At 36.2% G+C, this 21,155-nt stretch overlaps 1 protein-coding gene across 11 annotated transcripts in view; it reads right to left on the bottom strand.

Moving 5' to 3' along the window:
- The window catches only part of VPS13B (vacuolar protein sorting 13 homolog B), a 442,303-nt gene that overhangs the window by 299,443 nt on the left and 121,705 nt on the right, over window positions 1-21,155 (bottom strand). For 10 of the 11 annotated variants that reach the window (XR_008971116.1, XM_057400543.1, XM_057400540.1 and 7 more), the window contains 2 exons: window positions 11,631-11,765; window positions 10,566-10,739 (listed from right to left, as the gene is read on the bottom strand). Coding sequence is in view for 10 of the 11 variants with exons in the window: in XM_057400543.1 (XP_057256526.1) it covers window positions 10,566-10,739; window positions 11,631-11,765 (309 nt within the window). In the remaining variant the exon portion in view is untranslated. Of the gene's footprint in view, window positions 1-10,565; window positions 10,740-11,630; window positions 11,766-21,155 lie in introns of those variants that run through there. The other variant, XM_057400552.1, reaches the window with a different exon arrangement.

Below are 21,155 nucleotides of genomic sequence, written 5' to 3'. Positions count from 1 at the left end.
AAAGTTTCTGAATGGCTTAAATAGTTTTATTCCAGAAATAAGACACTTCTGAAGGTGGGAGGAAATGGGAAGAAGCAGTCAGACCCTGAATTATTCAGATTATTATTTGATATTCATAGAATAAAAAAAAAAAAAAAATCACAGAATGGTTAGGTTGGAAAGGACCTGAAGATCATTCAGTTCCAACCCCTCTGCCATGGGCAGGGACACCTCACACTAGACAATATCACCTAAGGCTCTGTCCGTCCTGGCCTTGACCACCGCCAGGGATGGAGCATTCACAGCTTCCTTGGGCAACCCATTCCAGTGCCTCACCACCCTCACAGTAAAGAACTTCTTCCTTATATCTAACCTGAACTTCCCCTGTTTAAGTTTAAACCCATTACCACTTGTCCTACTGCTACAATACTGAACACTAATTTTCAGATTACACCCTATTTTCATTTATGGTTTGTATCATATTATTAGAACATGGGGTTTTGGTATTGGGTTGGGTTTTCTTTTTCCCTCTGGCATGACAGTTATCAACACTGATATTCACAAAGATACAGATCAAACTCAGATCAGTCTGACTCCTTTCATGTCCACCTTCTACAGGCTGTTTTTCCAAGATTTCTGGACATGAAGCAGCATAGTCAAAGCTACTACTCCAGCTTGGCACTGATCCCAGGCAAATGGCCCAAGAAGTGACAGATAATGCACAGGGGCTAAAAGTGAAAGAGTTGGCAGATGCAGGCAGACTCTTACTGTGCCAGCTGTAAGCGTTGACATGTTTGTTCGGGACTTCCCATCCCTTCAGTTCGCATTGTCAGGCCAGCCATTCCTGCATGCATAACCATGCAATGTTCTCATTAATTTCAGATAGTACATACCCAAAGCGATTCACTATTTTGCTTGCAGACACAAAGAATCAATTTTCTAAATCTCTAGGGGAAAATCACCTTTTTTCTTTTTTCCAGACCCACCTACTTCACCTTGAAAATATATCAGGAATTAGGAAAACACTTGGGAAAACCAGACTTCGCATTAATTTGCTAGGCTGTGTGTGGAGCACAGTATAAACAATTAGCAGCAGAACAGTGTCTGAAAGAGTACTTAGGACTCAGGACCGCAAATTGCTTTACTCCAGCACATGTTTCTCCACCTAGAAGATATGGGCAACACCTAAAATCTTCTCTTTCAGACACAGCTTCAGAAAAACAAATTTATTTTTTTCTTTTCTAAACGTCTTTCCTCTACTGAAGTGTGTAAATCAGATTAAAATTAAGAATCCAAAATATTTAGCTATTTAATTATATACCCACTCACTCTAATCCTATCACTACATTTCTCAAATAGATTCAGTACTCCACGTGATGCTGAGAATGTCAAGATACCTCAAATATACAGTATTTGTGCTGGAAGTTGATGTACTTCAAAATGTGTTATATAGAGATACTCAACATTTAATGCTCAAGTTACAGAAGTTATTAAATAGAAAAGTTACACAGTGTACTATGTATCATATTGATTTTAAGTACTTCTGCCACCTTACACCGAAGTACATACACAAGTAACTTGCACATGTTAGTTCTATTTCAATGCACAGGGAAAAGAAAAATGAAATCAGCTCATACATCACAGAAGTGATTAAATGGTCTAAAGGTTAAAAGTGGCTAATGGTTCCTGCCGTTCCAATTTCCACATGGTTTGCAGACTTTTGATAAAAACAGAGATTGATTTTTCAGAAGCTTCACAGCACATGAAGAAAATTAAACTAATTTAAATGTTTCCAAAGTTTTATTCATTAATCTGTCCAAAATCACTTTTGGTTTGGCCAGCTACAGGAATGTGTTTTAGCTTGGGGCTCATCACCAGGGTTGTCTAATGGAATTTTTTAAAAAATCAACATACTACTAAGATTCTAATCTGCTTTGTCTAATCTTGGCTGTGAACTGTTGCTTTCTACACAATACTAACTAGTCAGTCACTCGGTAATGGCCCAACTTTATTTTCTGACCACTAATAGCTATTTTTAACATCATCGGAAGGAATTTCCGTGGGAACTTCAGCACAGTAATATTTGGGCAGGAGGGGACAATGTGGTTGAATATTCACTCTCTGTATTTAAGACTGCTTCCTAAACTATATAAATGAGACTGTTGGTACACTTGCATGTATTGTGTGTTTCTCCCTCCCCTGCGGAAGAGTTTTAAGGCCAGGCTGGATTGGGGCTTTGAGCAACCTGACCTAGTGGAAAGTGTCCCTGCCCATGGTGCAAGGTTGGAATTAGATGATCTTTAAGATGCCTTCTAACCCAAACCGTTCTATGATTCTATGATTATATCCAGAACATTGAAATCTTGGGTGTGACCCGTAGTTTCTTTTTAATCTACTATAGAGCAGAACTACTAAACTTCCTGAGAAAGCAACCTGTAGGTTTAGAAACAAATATAAATTTAGATCATTTCTGCATTAAAAATAATTGAGATAACTCATTTAATGCTGTTTTTCATCAAATGTGCTATATTTCTGTTCAGATATTATTTAATCACTTATTACTAAAATTTGTAAAACAGAAACTGACCTGGTCAAACTGCATTTAGATTTCACCAGGAAAAGTCTACTCATTTTCAGTGATATCTATTTATCATTTCATTACCAAAAAACAGCCATGTTAGATCATTTAGATCATCAAAGCAGTAATGAGAGCAATATTATTCAATAATAAAAGCTGGAAACATTTTAAACACCATTTGAAAGTAAACAGTTACAGTCCCTTATGCCCATGTCTGGGAAGCATCCAAATGAAAGTAGAGATCTCATGGCATTTTTTCTAAATGAGTAGGAGCTATCCCAATATGTTGGCTAACATGTATTTTCTCAATTAAAAGCAGATTTCAATGTCCAAAGCTACGTGTCAGCAATTGCTAAGAGCCTATGCCTGTGACATTTCCAAAACTCTCTACACCATCAATGAGTATCTAGTCACCTTGCTGAATAATTCTATTCCAGATGCTCAAGTGGAAAAGGTGAATGTATTCTCATAAGCACATGAAGCACAGCGACATTACCCTATACTGTTATGGAAATAGAAGTTATCATTGAGCCCACCTTTTTTATTTTTTTTTTTATGTTTCATGCCAGAAGCATTAAATATGATTTTGGTGGCCATATGAAACACTCTGATGCTGCCAGATTGGAAAGTGAACAAAAATCCTATGGAACACACATGCATACATACAAAATAAAGGCAGCAGAAATAATCCCGTATCTGCCATTCCCTAACTTGCACACATTGAATGAGTTAAAAAAGGCTTGTATTTTCTTTTTAGTTTCTTCTACAGAATTTTCTAGGTTATGTGCTGTTTAAAGAGAAGGTGCAGTTTCCTTTATGCCCTTTAAAGCCTGTAGACCTGATGTTACCCACCACTCAAGACCTCAAATCTTCAGTTGCCAATATTGAAGCACCAACTCTTATCCCAAGGACCTCAGGATCAACTACATTACCTATAGGCAGAATGCTGTCATCCTGAGTTTGAAAAAATTAGAAAATCAGGCAATGAGTTCACAATGAAAAAGGTATAAACCCAGAGTTCCAAGTCCCTTATTCAAAAGATTTCCTAATGCTATGTCCTGCTATTTGGAGTCCTCATCCTCACTGTTCAAGTTTTGTTCTTATTTTGCCATATTACTGTTAAGAAAAGGAAACTGGAAAAAGGCAAAAGCACATCTTGGGCTAAAGATACTACTCAGGTTCCATAGTGCAGCTGAACAGTACACCTCAAAATCAGGCTTGAAGGAAAAACAGAAATATTTTCAGGGAACTTAACTATACAGGCTGACTTCCTAACAACTGATAGGACAGAGAGCAGCCTACTTCTTTTTTCAATATAGATTTTTCAACTACCATTTTACAAAACTCAGAATCCTATTTAGTTACAATTTCAGAATTTTAGGGTATTGCTGAAGGATTTATAGCATATTACAAGAAATTGAATGCAACATCAGGAGAGAGATTAAAACAACTCTTCCCCCAAGAGGATTTGCAATTACATGATGGAAAGTTGAACAACCTGCCTTATTTCTGCACGGTATACTTTCTATAACCAGAACTTAATGCCAGTTGCCAGAGCTATGCAACCCAACTGTAATGTTAATAATGGAAATAATGTAAATATTAGTGTAGTATAGTATGTCCCTCCCTGATGCTGCTCCCATGGACATGAAATTTATAATGCAAGCCAGTAGAGCAACAGACTGCACTTGAGGAAAGTTCACTTCCCTCTTAGAAAAAGTACTAAGTGCTGGATCTTTGTAAAGCACTATATACAAAGGTCATTCAGGTCTGGAGAAATTTTTGATACTTATCTTGGCTGTAATGCATAACATATTGAGCTGTGAGGGTAATGGGGAGGATGGAGCACACACAAGCTGGTGAATGTGGAAAATTAAATGCATTTAAAAAGAGGCTTTTCCTTTCTCAGATTGGTATTAACTTGCATTTACCAACTTGCTCTTTCCCACACCAATATCCCTTCCTGAACTGCTCAGCAGCATCACTATCTGCTGCCCCCAATTCAATTTCTGATAAAATTAAAAGATGTCAGAGATTTTCTTTACTACAGCTAATTTCAAAACCATAATAGAGGGAAAGGAAGAGGAAAATTGCATTACCACAAAATACTTCCACCCACAATTTCTGTAACTCTGAAAGCTTCTAAATATAGCCTCACAGTTCAGGCAGTTGAACTGCTATTTTTAATCCAATTCTGAAAACTAGAGGGCATTACTATTTGCCCAAGGAAGTTGTGAATGCTCCATCCCTGGGGGTGTTCAAGGCCGGGTTGGACAGAGCCTTGGGTGACACGGTTTAGTGTGAGGTATCCCCTGATCACGGCAAGGGGGTCGGAACTAGATGATCTTAAGGTCCTTTACAACCCTAACTATTCTATGATTCTACCAGGAAAATTCTTCAAAAAGCATATACTTATCTCAATTTAAATTCACCCTACTCCAACTTCAGAATACATGAATACTGTGTTTTCAGTAACTTATACTATTAGCATTCATATTTTTCCAAGGCAAAACATGAGAATAAGCCAGATTTTAAAAGCAATTAAGAGGATATAAATGTTGTGCACTGCAAGAGCACAGATCTCAAAAGACCAGAGTCCTGGCAACTATCATAATCCTTTTGAAATTGTGCATATTAAGATTAAAGATCACTTTGTTCCTCTATTCCCACAACTAGTTGGTATGGTAAAAAGATCAGTCCCCTAGTTTTATATGTAACATCTTTAACATTTGCTCTCCTTTCTGTGCATGTGATTAAATGTAACATTTCGAAATCCCAAAGTTCTGAGAAAAACATAAATCCTTGTCCACAGCTGCTGTTTGACTCTGGAAACACATGCATTTTCTTTTCAAGCATCTACCATCAAAAATCCCAAAGGACTTGAACTGGAGAACACCTGCATCTCTTCATTTAGTTCCAATAACAGAGTCTAAACTTCAAAATTACAAAAATAGGTTCTATGTTCAGCTGCAGCTACATTCTGCCCCTAATTCCCGTGAACAAAAATGCTAAGAGCATGAAATCATTCAGGCAAGCTCTGTCATCGAGAGGATAAGATTTTTTGCACCAGAAGCCCAGTGGGAACTTGATAGAAAACTGGCAACAATTACAGATAAAGTACATTGTGAAATCCTCAGGGAGAGAAAAGGAAATGTAATAAGATAGATGGGTATAATTTTTACACATTTATGCCCAAACCACAAATGTGACTTGTCTTTAATTACTCCAATATATTAAGCATTTTTACTCATTCATTGTGTCAAATCTTTCCAAAATACTCCATATTGGTTTATGAATTCCCTTTTACAAGTGCTATTTTTTTGTTTACTAGCACAAACATTCACTTAAATTGGAACTGAGAACTTGAAAAATATCATTGTTCCAGTTTTAAAATCCAGATTTTGCAGTCCAGGCAGTCAAAATTCAATTAAAAAATGCCAATGACAGGCTTTTTTAACTGCAAGAAAGGGGGAGTGGGGGCATATACAAGTGTGTATGCATAAAAATGAACATATGTAAAATCGCTCAACTCCTTTCAAGTAAGTTCTAAACAGATAAAAATCTGCTGGTTTATTATAGAAAAAAAAATCATGTTCCTGCCGTTACATTTATGGTACTTTTTTCATGTTTGAAGATATGATTTCTTCAGTCTTAAAAATATTTTCTCTTCACAAATTATTTTTTCCTTTTGGGGACAGGAAGAAAATGGAGTGATTTTATCTAAATTTATAAAATATTGATAGTGGAAAAAAAATCTCCAAATCTTTGTACGTTTAAGAAAAATATCACTTAAATGAGAAATACCAACTTTTACAAGGTTGCATATTTGCTCTTCAGCCTTCATGCAGCTTTCATAAACTAGAGAAGCCTTCTCACTCTTACTTTGCTCCACTGGGTATATCAATTTACCACACATAAGCATGACATTAATACAGGTACTTCTGGTTACTCCCTTATTCCACTGCTGCATTACTGAATTCAAGATCGGCTCAAAGAAAACTTTATTAGCTGTATTTTTTTCTTTTAGTTCCTCTTGATTCAGATGTAACAAAGCTCTCCATACAGCGGCTGAGCACACACTCCCAATTATTCAATATGGCAAAGCCAACAGAGCTTAATCAGCTCACCTCATCTATTCAACAGCTGTTCATAATTAAATACTAACACCAGCGTTCATTTTGCAATCTCCCTGGTTCTCTCAAAGGCCAGGTGAAACAAACAAGGTCTGCAGCTTGCTCCAAGGGTTACTAAAGCCAGCGTTATTTCAGAGAAGCAGTAAGACGACCTTCTAAAGCCTGCAGTAATGGAATAATCTCCTCTCTTGTACTTATTTTATATGCTATAGTTGAGATAAAGACTAGGAAGCATATCCACTGATTTTTACAGCTATGTACAGTGATTTCTGGGACAGTTTTTCATACAAAAAAGTATCCAAAACTAAGCACCAGTATTTAAGGACTGAACGAAATCATATTTATATTCCTCATGGCTAAATACTTCCTCTAACATAGGTGGTTCAGTTTTTCACTGTGTTAATGACACTTGTGCCCCAAACAGTAAAACACTCAAGCTAAGTAATCATGAGTACATGCACTTCTGATATATAATACCTACTCTGCCTGTATATGCTGTACATCACACACTTTAATACTGCCCTTTTTCTAACTACATTTTATAGAGTTTTTTACTTAATTTGTCATACTCAATGCAGCACAGCACTACTAGAATTGTGATTTTTTTTTCTCTTCCTCTCAGTAGCAAGAAGTGAAATAGAAGAAATAAAACACTACTATAAAGTGCTTATCACTCTAATTACAACTATACCCTCAATCTTTGCAGGCAAGCAGTAAAAGGAATTTGCACAACCATCCTGATCACCCTGGATCGTACAATTCAAGTGGCACAAGACAGTAGACAGTTGCTGACTCGACAGGGAGAGGATAGGAAAGGTCCCCTACCTGTTCTCCAGGTAAATTCAAGAACCTCAAGCCATTTGCACAACCTTCTCCTTGGCATTCTATATCCAAATAATAGCTTTGATTTTAGACCAAGTTGCTTTCCCTTCAACTTCACAGATGTATAATGAAATGGTTACTCTTCCTGCATTAATTTTTATACAAGCAAACAATTATTAAAAATCACTTACACAGACATTGTATTGCATTCCAAGATTCTTCAAGAGTACCCAGAAATTCTCCTGAAATTGCTTCTCTCGGTTTTACACACAACAAAATATTGTATCATTCAGTTCTTAGCAGAGGAGGCTAACCTGCAGCTCTTCAGCTTTGTACAGCTCCAATGCACCTCCTGCCCCGCTGCAGGGATGTGACCATCAGCTCCATTTACACTGAGCTTGCAGTTTTCTGAATCTCGTATATGGGGAGAAGTAAACTGAGTTTATCCGAGTGCTGTTTGACAACATACCACATAACATCCAGCCGGAACTGCTGTCTCCCTTGGCTCTTTTGAGAAATAGTGTGTGTATTTGGAAAGTACCAGCTATACAGGTATTTGTATATGTACTTTGTAGAGTCAGGAGATTTGTCCAACACTGGCCTTACTTCCAGCAATCTGGTATCACTGAACAATTCTAGATGATTTCTCTCATCTCTCCCGGATAGATTTTTTTATTATCTCTATAAGCAGGTTGCACTAATCTCTTCACTCTTCTCTGCAGTCCAAATTCCTATTCCTGAACATCATATCTAACGTCATTAAGATAAATCGTTCAAATAGCACAACTTCAGTACTGCACAATCATCTCTAGTAGTACAGCTTTAAACAGCTCTTTTATTCCCCTGAGACATAAGTTGAATTTGCTGTGAAATTATCCAGTATAGCTTTCTTAATTCCCAGAAATGACTGCAACTGACAGCATAAGAGTTTTTATGCTCTCAAATCACTTCATGTTTTCTCTCCATGTAATTTTCACAGTCATAATGAAAGGGATAGCCATATCTCCTGTATTAAATTGCCTTCATTACTTCAGCAAGTATTTGAAAGCAAAGGCTTTAATTAACTCCCTCATCTTTTGTATTGAAGCTGAGATAATTTAAACATTAATGTTTCCTAGTTTTAATTTATATTTTAAAAAGCCTACCAAATCATTTGCAGTACACTATTCTTCATGTTTACTGGGACCAAAGCTTTAGCATAGTAGTCAGATTTTCCCTTTCACTTGTCATCAGTCACAGGTGCCACCTTACAGATGCAGAAAAGCAGAGCTAAAGTCAGAACATGCAGGTCAGGAACTACCACTGAGTGCACAGAATCAGTACAACTTTCCTGAGGCACTTTGGTGGGGGGAGAGGGAGTGATGGTTCCAGTAAATTTTCAATTCTAAAACCTTACCATTTTAAAATGTAGCTCCATTCATCTACAAAAGACATTTGTCCATTACAAACCAATTTTCTGCCTCTCAAAGCCCCTGCATATGACACTGGCCAGCACTTCATTTGTCACTGCCTTAATTCTCTTAGGCATCTCCTGTCACAAACTATCAAGTACTCTCTACTATCTAATTGGACTATCCATAATACTGATGAGCTAAAATGTATGTCATCACTGTGACCTGTAACAAAAAGCAGTAATTCTGTAGTATAGGTATGCACAGCTCCTTTAAAAATGTAACTAATATTTTAAGATAAAAATCAGAAAATTAAACGGAAAAGATCCTAAAAAAGGGCAGAAAATAAAACAATCAAAACAATAATAAATATTATTAATATGAGTATTTAAAAGCTACTTAAGACAACAGGTGTAACAAAGATTTTCTTTAACAAAAAAAAACACATCTGAATAACTCAGAGACTGCTGAATCATGAACTGCTTTTGGGCGATGTTTTAAGAGCAGGAACTTAAGATAATTGTTATAATAACAGTGCTGTAAACATTTCCAACATGATGCTCTCCAAGAAACATACAAGTAGAGTTCCTGACAAAATAACCTAACAACTGCTGGAGTGCATAGTGCTTACAAATATTTACTTTGCATAGGAATCAAGTGTTGCTTACATAGGCACAGAAAAATTACAAACATGGTAATAAATTCACTGTTATTTTTCAGACTAATGGCATTCAACCACGCTTACACATGAAAAAGAATTAGAGGGAAAAAGCACTTTTGAAGTTTACTTTCGTGTTTTGTAATATTGCGATCAGCTAATTCTTTTGCTCTCCTTAAACTAGATCATTCTGGGGTTTGTTTTTCTTCCCCTATTTGATTCTACTCTTATCACAGCAACAGGGTAAACTTTCAAGAACATAAAAGCATTGTTTCTAAAATGCACCATACCGACAGCAAAATCTAGATCCATGTGTATTTCACAAACTGTATTATAGTTATTTTCAACTAGACACATTTCAAAATTCTCAATGTTGCTTAAAACAGACCAATGTTTTGTTTAAAGCACAGAGAAACAATAACAATGTCAGGTAAAAGTATTTATGCCCACAAAGTCAACAACACCCTTAAATTTATCCAATCCACTCTCTGAAAATATGAACTTGTTTCTTATTCAAATCCACCACAATACCAAGTTTGATGATGTCAAATGTGTGCTCTGTAGCATTTTTTAAATAACTTTTTTATTATTAACAAATTTTATGTCAAATCTTTATTTATAAATTATGCTGCAAATTTGTATGAACCATTTTGAATTCAGTATGTAAATTTCTGTGTAAGAAGCTCCACCTAATAGACACAGGGAAGAAAGAATAAAACTTGTCTTCTCAGCATGGATCCTGCCCCAAAAAAGTTTACAAGAGGTTTTGTATAAATAATTTAAAAGGCAACCAAACTCAACAAAAGATTCCTTATTGAAGAAGACACATCAAAATACAGCTTTTATGTTTTCTATCTTGAAGTGAGCTACAGTTATAACGTGTCCAGTGTGTGTAAAAGACACTTTGGCATTTGGCACATTTTATATCAAGCCCCTCTTTTGAAAATTATATTGGATAGGAAAAATGTAATGTGATACCAGCTTAACAAGAGTTTTGCACTTACCAGAATTATGGCAGTAGTCCATATACTGTGGAATTTGGACTGTAAAGGCTACCAAATCTGGAGCTAAGAGAGATTCCGGCTTTCTACTCTCATTGAGCCATTTACTGCTGTGCAAGTCTCTCGTGTCAGAAGGGCCTTGAATTAAAGGAATCAGCTTATCTTTTCCACCATCACCTAAAATAAAGATTAGACTCCTTACAGCTATTAATGTAACAAGATAAATTTTCAACACAGAAACATTCACTAGGTCAAAGAGAATAGCTATTAACATTGTAAGTGCAGAATTAAAATAGGAAACAGAAAGAACAATCTCATATAAACTATTAAACAACTTCCTGAATGTTATCTTGTAAATGTCTTCGCATTCAGGAGGCTTTCAAACAATCAATTCTCCTTAAAATAGTAATTTCCATCCCAACTTTATAAAATAGTATCTTTAAAAATCAGCATGGACACAATTTAGACTTCAATACACTATATTTTTAACGTTCTTGACATCAGCTGTCTTTATATATATAAAGAGATCATAGACATTGACCAGAAAAGTTCCTGCATACTCTTCAAGAAAAATTCTGTTAAAGAAATTTCAAAACTATTTATCACAGAGCCCTCAAAAACTTCACAATCAAAATATATGCTTGTAGCACTAATGGAAAATGAGACCTTAGGCAATAAACAGAATATATCAAAATTATGCTACATATAACGCAAAATGCAACTATTCTGTGCAATACAAAAATGCAGTTATTCCAGTTTCTTTAATTCTTTTAGATTAACATTACTCTCAGCAGGGAAAAAAAAACCAAAACAACCAAACAACCAAAACCATAATCAATACCAAAACACCTTTAATCTTTTATTCAGTGTAAAAATTGACGATACTGGGCCCAGACTAGATCATCCTGGCAGAATTAACAATTAAAAAACTCAAACCAGAATACAAAAACCCCTCTCTGATTCATAGGAACAATGAGTAAATTCTTGTTTCAGTAACTTTCCTTGTAAAAAGCAAGGCCAATTCTCCTATACAGGCAATAAAGTTTTACATGGTCCAGCTGCACATACCTGGGGCTTTGGCACAAATTTTTATTGATCCCACGGTCCCAGAGGCGCATTTGACCAATGATGTGCCGCAGTACTTCAATTCAACATTCTGGATTGAGCCCTCAAGAGTTGGCAGGGGATTCTTAGATTTCACACCTAATAAAAGAAAACTGCAAATGTACTAGCCTGTTGAATTTAAATATTTTTATATTCCTTCACCAAGGCATTTAAACTTAATTATACTTTAATTATCTACCTTAGATGTTCTTATAGCATTTTTGTTGTGATTCACAGTTTTTAAATGGAAGTGAGAGAATGCCATATATGGGCATTTTAACACAAACAGTTACGCATAAAATATATGAGGTACTGTGAGGAAAACACAAGGCCACTTAGAAATTGGAATAAAAATATGTATATATACATATACATTCACTTTTGTTTTCACTTTGTAAGCACCACCTCTGCTATTCTCTTTCATGTTTTTATAGTGACCCTTTCATTTCAGGATCTTAAAATGACTTAAGTGTTTTCAGCTTGCATTTGGACAACAACATTTTACTCAGTAGCAACACAAAGCATTAAATCTGTGCAGCTGAACAGCACAGAAGGCCAGTGGCACACTTGCCATTTTTCAACAGAAACTGGAGTTCAAACCTTGCCTTAGGTCACAAGCGGAAACAAGTTTTGGTGGTCTTTCCTCAGCAGCCCCCATTTGTGCACACCACAAAACTACTGCACAGGTTGGAAGAAATCAGTGCTATTGGCAGTTACTTCTAAAGAGCTGCCTAGAACCGTGGAAGCAGCAGCAGGGGTTCTTACAAGTCAGGACTGAGATATGCTGGCAGAGATCAAGGGCAGCCCCCAAAACAGCCCCAGAGCATGGATGGAGGAAGCCAGCCCTCCTATTCTGTACAGCACTGCCCATCAGAAAAAAACACACACATTTATTTGCAAATTACAAATAGTTTCAGCACCTGTAAGAAATATGAAAGGAAGAATTAACAGAAGTTACTGTTTTTTATGGGTTCTTCATGCAGTCACTTCATGCAGAAGTGACTTGGAATCTGTCCGTTAAAATTGGCAAGCGGCTTGTTAATTATGCAAATGTTAGTATAATTATGGAACTGTTTCCTTGCATATGTAACATAGAATGTGTTCCAAAATCCATAATTATGCAAGGAAAGTATTATGAAATATCAGGTTAAAAAAAAAAAAATTAAAAGCATTTTGATATGTATTTCAAGATAGTTACACACATTAAAAGGAACTTAATATATTGTCTACAGAGTGAACTCACTAGGTTTCTGCACAATCTCTCAAAGACTCAATGCAAAGAACAACCTCTAATATATATTAACTAGTAAGGAAAAATTCCTAAAATGTGACAGGAAACACCAGATTTAGGATTAAGCCTGTTAACCATGCTTAGTTCACTGTGCCTATTCCAGTTCGTAAACACTGAAATGTATTTGGTGGTCCATATAAAATCATTTGGTAAGCAGACTTCTTGATGTACTTCTTAAACATATTTATTTAAATTTTGCTTTGATAACACATTAAAATAATTTCTGAATTAAAAGTACTTTCCAAGGTAGGGAGGGAGAAGCATAATACAAAGGGACACATAAGCATACATTCTTATCAAAATTTAATCTGTGTTCAAGCTATACCCAGCCTTTTCCTAATGTGTGATGCAGGAAGGCTTCAGGCTCAAAGAATGCTCACTGCAACCCATTTGTGTGCTTGTCACTACAACATCCCGTCAGTTCTTAGTCTGAAAGATCAGCTACCAGTTTTAGTCTCCTGAATACACCCCCATTCCCAGTCCTGCCTGGGGTAAGCCTCTTTTAAAGCTGAAAATCCCCTTTGATCTGAGGCACAGTATCAGACACAACACATGAATTTGTTAAAAGCAGATACAGTATCTGTAGGTATTTCCCAGTCTTGGCTCTGGCTCTTCAAACTTCCTATAAACTTGTGCAAATAAAGGCCATTGTGTTGAGGAAAATACACACACACACATATATATATACACAAAGAGAAGTAAAAAAAAAAAAAACAACTTTTTTCCTGTCTTCTGCCTATTCGAAAACAAAGATTATAAAATACTGCTAGTAGCAGCCAAGATTATGGTCAAAGCAAAACAAATCTGAGTTCATAATTTGACCCCCATCTTTCAAGTCTTCTCAAAACTGGTAGCTTCTTGCTGTTTCCATCTTTCAGCAGCTCTTTTATCCCTCAAAATACAAGGTGTTATGTCCAATACATGTCTCTCACTTCACCATGGAAGATTAAGTACTTTTGAAACTAAATATTTTCATCATGGAGTCTCCTTTTACATGCATTGCCCTGGCCAACCTCTTTGCATTTAAGATTAAAACTTCCCATGCTAGTTACATGTGTAACTTGAACTTTGTTTTAGTATCATATTTGAAAACAAGGAACCAAGTTTCACATGACCATGCTTCCTATTTGTTTCTGTTCACTCCTATTCCCTCACAAAATAACTTCTGGACTTGTTGAATTTCAGCATGATATGCAAGGTTATTAAAGACATTTGTTTCCTACAATTTTCATAAAATTGTGGGTATGTTTGTCCTTTTAGCTGACCAGTCAGCATATTCATGTCAGGAAAGCATCACTCAAACTCGCCAGTGCCCTGTGTTTCAGTCAGCCAGCAGTTAGGGCTCATGACAGGCAGCTAGGAAAGCTGAATGGCTTGGCCTTGCAGAAACCCACAAACCCTCAATACATAATCATACAATTAACAACCACATTTTAGTGCATACGAAGAAGTAACTGACAGCAGTAATAAGCTGTTTCTTTGGGGATTAACACTTTCTCAGTTATTTTCAATTTTTTGAAAATAGAACAGTATTAGGAGAACATAGCATAACCATGCCCCTCCTCTTCAAGGTTGCTTTGACATCAAATGGCAACATAATCCTACTCTTAATTTTAACATCTGATAAACACAGCACCCCACAGTAACCAAGAAGAATTTCCAAGAAAAAGCTGAGAGATACTCAGAAAACCAATTTATTAATGGTTATATAACCTACAACGAGGAATAAGGACTTTAGGAGACCTAACAAGACTTTCATCACAAAGACAAAAATCACCTAAACCTAAGGTGATTCTCCCTGCCAAGTTACAAGTCTCTTTTTGAAATCACAGGAAATTTGAAAACTTCTAGTGAACCATCTAAAATGAACAGGTTTAATATAGGGAAGCAGCACATTTTTTTCAGTCTCTGAAAATTTTTTGAAATTATGAACCACTCCTCATAAACTTGTCAAACTGGAAAGCTACTCTACAGATAAGAATCCTTGTTTTTTATATATACCTCTGACTATCTATAGTTTCCATCCCTGTAACTTTAGCTCTTCCTAAATAATCTCCTTTATTGTCTCTTTCATGATGAGACTATCGCTGTAAAATCAAAGTCTCAACAGCTGTACAGATAGCTAAAGTGTTCCTTAAATATCTATTTCAGCAAACTAATGTTTAAGCGAGTGAAGACTGCGGCTCCCTTCCCTCCTCTCTATCTTCATCTTTTTAGAGGCAGTGTCTTCTCAAAGGATTGACTGAGCAGGAAGATGTTAAAACTCCTAGATAAGAAATACTCCATGCCTCCAAATAACAACTCAAACTTAGTATGGAGAGAACCACTCCACTTAGTTAAGATACTGAACATGAATTCAAAGAGGAACCAGAGAAATCAAAGCTATCATTGAAAACAGCAACATTACTCAAATTCAGTGACCTGGAAATGAAGCATGAGGAAGGCTTACTTCCAAAGTGTGAGACAACAAAGCAAAATTTGTGCCACACTCACTCTTCGGGAATCATACTTTCAAAAGTCAGCACTGTCATTTACTTGACTTTGCTGCTCAGTGTAGTCAAAACTGGAGAACAGAGTGATCATGCTTGTTTTCCAGTACACCTCAAATTCTTCAGTTCATTTAGTATTTTCATCAGGAGCATGGTAATGAGACTTTATGGAGATAGATACATATATCTGTCTCCACCAAATACAGCCTATGGCTGCTTCAGATAAAAATGACAATTTTATACCTGTGTTTTTTGTACTGGCAACATCTTGCCCATTACAGAACTATTTGAAGTAACAATCAGGTGTTTCTTTCCCAAGATGTTAACCATATTTATACTTGGTGATCAAGCATTATCTGTGTTAGTTGAATCAGACTATCACACATAAAATACAACACATCTTCAAACTCCTAAAAAGCTAGATTTTCCATACTGCAGAAACCTAAAGTAGGCAGAAAGATTTTCTGCCCTAAAAATCTACTACACCTTGACAATTTACACCTTGTGCACACTAAATCACTTTAACTCCAAGCCAATAGAGCCATTCTGATCTAGAAACACTCACAAAGGTATCACACTGTTGAGGAAGGTTCTCCCACACTTTATAGCAGGCATTCACATCCTCCCCCCGACTTTGATCATCATAGCTTTGTCTCTATGCCTGTATATAACCCACCCAACCATGCAGCCGGCCTGAAGTACCTGCATTCAGTGACATTCTATGTGCAAGCAGGAGGGAATTAAATTCCTAAAGGCAGGTCACAGAAGTGACCTTTCTAGATCAGTCCAGGATTTATACTAACAAGCCTATTAATGCTGAGCAATCATTTAAGACCTGTTAATGAAGTTAACTAATTAGCGATTTTTACCAATGGCCTACACATCTTTCACCAATCCATTCATAATAAGGCAAATTTGCAATGATCAATGGAAAACCAAGAGACAAAATCTAAACTGTTGACAGAAAAGACAGGAAATCAGCAGAAGAGGTGGGTTACTGATTCTGAGGACAAGAGTCAGGACTGTGTGATACCAAATCCCTGAAATACAAGAAATAATTCTTCAGAAAGATCATAAAGAACTGCAAAATATGAAATAGGAAATTAATAAGGCATGACTAAAACTTCTAGAAGCAGCTCCACATGAATACTCTCCATATTTAGGCTATGGTCTGAGAAGGAAAATTTTCAATATTTAAAGCATTAAGTAGCAATAAACTATGGTTGGCAACACAATATAGTAGAAGACTGTCTTATACACGTCAAAATGATTTCAAACTCAGTAAAAAGATGAATCCATGAATAAGCAAGGAGCTATTAACCAAATGAAATAACATCCAGGCCTACGTCTTACTGGAATTAAGAAAAAATATCCAGTTATTTTCACAGAAACATATATTTAAGTTTTATATATCTAACAGAAAAACTAGTGATAATTAAAGCATAAAAGAAACCTGATTTCTTTCATGAGAGATATTCATTTGTATTCAGTCCCTGATTAAGCAGTGAGAATTTCTAAAAGTCTGTACTGAACTTTGTTACAAAGATAGCACTGCTGAGGAACTTGAAGCTAAAACCAACCAAACTTCATTCCTTCCTCCTTGCAGTACAAACATAACAGAAGCCACAAAGACCAGATCTAACTGGCATCAGTCCTACTTTTCATGTTCGAAGTATCAGGGAACACGACCTTTTGCATTCTTTGTTGCAGTAAAACAGCAGCAGCATAGGAACTTCAACATCTCTTTCAATTCCTGTGCTTCCTCACATACAACACCTAAAGAGAGAACACTTAGGGTTTTTTTCCTTCCTTTGATTTTTGTGAGGTTTTGTTGCCTCAGGTTTTTTAAATCAGAAAAACAGAACAAAAGAGAGCTAGATTCTAAAATGTAGAAGCCATGTTATAAATTTATAAATACTTTCTCAGTTTTCTGTAGTAAAACTGAATCTTTGTGATGAAGCTCCCCAAACATCTTACTGTCTTCACAATTCCATGTTTCATCTGTCACCATAGTCCGCCGACCACATTTTGCAGCCCTCACATAGACGTACACAGGCTACTATTTTCTTTCTTCTTCAAAACAGTAATTCAAGCAGCTGATTTCATCGAGGTGTCAAGGGTTGGGTCTATTTTATTATTTTTTTTAAATAACTGAACTTTATTTAGCATTACTGTTGCTATTCTGATTAGCATAATTATTTATTTTCTTGTTACTATGTCAATCGAGTTTTCAGTCTATATTCCTCATTCTAAGCAATTTCTGTTTCAACCTCACCCACTTCCAAGACTCAAGGGCAATAAAAACAGGACTGCGGTAGGCATGTCTTGCCTCTAACGTATGGTGAGCTAGACCAATTTGCTACTATCTTGAGCTTCTTGTGCCACAGTTCCACACCTAAAAGAAACCTGTCCCAAAAAACAGCTCTTGCTTCCATTTTCTTTTCAAACGCGATACTCAAAGAGAAAGTAAGTGAATAGAAGTGTGAAAACAGTTATTGACAGACTGAAATATGCAACAAAATATTTATCAATGCATCTACCATTCTCTTCATCAGAACATAAGCTGCAAAACCCAGATGGACACACATGCACAACACAAAAATGAATCTCTTCATGTACTTCCAGTATGTTCGTGGGCAGGTTTCAGAACCAAGCACACAGCCAATTATACAACGGTCTCCACCTTGGAGATCAGTATTAAAATCTCTGTAACTAACCACTATAATCCTTAAACTGCCTGTAAAGTAATTAAGGCTTCTCCACTTCCAGAACACTAAACCAGATACAGCACCATTATTTAGTAATGGAGATTTACATATTGCAAAAAAAATTCCCAGCTTGCTAAAGAACAACAGTATTTCACCTACAAGGAGCAGGCAAGTCCCTGATGTTACACTCCCATTTTGAGACCTCACGCAATGGCCTTCATACAGGTCTCATCTACCAATCCACAAACTTCTTGATTTTCCTAAAATATTGCTTCAAATGGAAAGGGAGGAGGAGGAGGAGGAAAACAGGACACAGACACACCAAACAAACAAAAACCACAAAAAACACACAAAGAAAAATAGCCGCAATGAGACCACAACAACTTTTCTGAAAATACATCAGAGCTGGGAAATGGTTCAAAACTCCCTCTACCCACCATACTAAAGCCAGCCAGCAACCACTCTCAGGGCAGGGTACACATACAATCCATGCATAGTCTGACTACTGCTCTTTCTGATCTGAGTAGCCAACATTCAGAGAAGGAATTCCACCTTAAAAAAACACAGTTTTGCAAATATTTCTAAAACCTTACTGTGAAAATTGTAGGTTTGGGCAACTTATTATTGGTAACACTCAGGCTATTTAGGCATTCCCAATTATAAGCATTCCTAATTGAAGCTATTATTTTAGATCTGACAACATGATACTGGTCAGGACACAGGATTAAACTGGCTTTAGTGGCACTGTTCCTGTTCTTGAAAACAGAGGTTCATAAAGAAGAAAAAGATTGATTTTCCTTTCTTCATAATTCAAGAGCTGCATTTTGGATACTGCAATATCGTTTGAGACAAATCATAGAAGCCCAAGTTAATACATTAAAATAATTTTTGTCTTCCAAGAAAACATAGAAAAAAACATCAGAATCTGAATTTCTAACTCAAAAATCATGGCCTATCAATCCTTCTGTTACACATCGTCAGGAGACAGATGCTTGAAGTGACATGCTGGAATGTATGGAATGCTTCCACAATACAGATAAATAAGAATTTGAGAAACTTTTACCATAAAGTGTTTGAAACAAGATCCTGAAAAAGACAGACGGAAGAGGAAAAAGCTTACAGTTTCCACCCCTAGTAATACACCCTTTGGTTGGAGACATGCACTCACAATGGGTTGCTTCCATCTTAGTTGTAGAAGTCTTCTATCCCTTTCAAATATAGTACTTTTGCTGTATCTGAGGATAAGCTCAACAGCTCATGAAAAAAGTCAACACATAAAGTGTATTAAAACACTATTTCTCATTAATACATGGTAAGAAAATCACAAAAAACCATGAGCTGCATTTTCTGTCCTGAGATTCTATAAAGTCTAGTTTAAGTTCAATCCAGTACCAGTTCAAACACCTTATCTTCAAATATGCTGAGCATAAGTTGCAATACATTGTAGCCTCTGGAAAAAAGCCTGCATTTTACAACTCTCTTAGTAAAATGGTGTGTAGCAATTAGAGAAAATAGACATCTACAGCTTTCTAGGACAGCAAAATGTAGGATGAAAGAATAAAGTCTTAGAGGAACCACAGGTCATCTCAAATCTCATCACCTTCCGTTTCAACTGTGAAGCTCATTTTTTAAAGACACATCTATTTAAATATGCTATTTGGCAACTATGAAACTAACAAAGCCTGGTTTCCTGCAAGTTTGTGTTCCTTAGAAGTTAAAAAGCTTCATTCAGCAGAGCAGATGCAAACCTTATAGTGCTATGTAACATACCTACTATGAAGGAGAAAAGAAATGCCAGACCTCATCCACATGATTATGAGCTTCCCTGTAACACACATAACACCTGATCACCTGCTTGCTGTCAAACAGAGTATCTAGTGACTGAAATCTCTCACAAGGTCAATTTGAGATAATTGCATTTAGGACAAAACCCATAAAAAAGTCAACAAATTGAGGATTTTAGAGGATGGACATAGTCACTCCTTAGAAGAAACTGCAAAGGTTTATAAAAATTCAAAAGAAGGGCAGATGTGTTCAGTAACAGTATTACCAAAAATAATAAAGATCCTCTAAGGTATAATCAACAAGTTCCTGAGTTGCTCAGGATGGTGGGGGAAGCAAAAGAGAACACTAACATCTTTCACTTGGGAGGCGAAGAAAGTCAGCAGTCACATGGTTAAAAGACAGACAGCAGAGGTTGCTGCTGGGGATGATGACAGTAAAGGAGCAGGAAATGTGAGGAAGACTAATTCAGACAAGGTGGGCAAGTAAAACATGATACAGATTACACAGAAAAATTAAAACACAGTAAACCAGTATTATCTTGAACAGTCTACCCACGATTTTCTTTCTCAGGCCATATATGCTGTTTTAAGGACGAGAAAAGATCTGAAGCTACCCCTCCACCCAGAGTTTTCCACAAGCATAGACAACAAGATTTCACTTTCTTTAAAGATAAGTTTTCTTTCCACCTGGAGTATCATTCTTAATCACAGTATTCTATATTTCGTTGCATTTCTTTTATAGTGCTGTGCTCCTCCCAGTGATTTAAATATACATTGTTTAGGATATAAATTTAAAAACACAATGCTCTAATTTTAACAAAAATGTTTATGTATTTTTTAAAATATTCTACTGAACTACTCAAGACTTCAAGAGAAACAGTACATTTAGTGTCTGGAATGGCAGTTTCTTACACTAGGAGGATATTAACCTTTAATCTTTGAAATCATTAAAGAAATGTTTGTAGAAATATTTTTAGCCTCTTTATCTGGTCAAAGTACTGGAAGTTAAGTCGTGTCTGTACAAACCAATCATTTCACCAGCAGTTTTATATTTCTTTAAAGCCTCATATAAAAAGCACCTGCTTAAAGTGAGTAATGGAGTTTTATATTCATTGCACTTAGGAACAGCGTATGTAACCTATTCCGTTTTCCTCCCTTGTGGAATATATTTCAGCTTATATTGCACAGCACATTACCGATGTGTATAAAGACTCTCT

This window comes from Pezoporus wallicus, unplaced genomic scaffold (genome assembly GCF_028554395.1).
Source record: "Pezoporus wallicus isolate ANWC-B61680 ecotype Strahan unplaced genomic scaffold, APGP_CSIRO_Pwel_v1 contig_7985, whole genome shotgun sequence".
Classification (NCBI taxonomy): Eukaryota; Metazoa; Chordata; class Aves; order Psittaciformes; family Psittacidae; genus Pezoporus; species Pezoporus wallicus.
The sequence above is the reverse complement of the archived record's forward strand: the minus strand, read 5'-3'. Positions and strand labels throughout refer to the sequence as shown.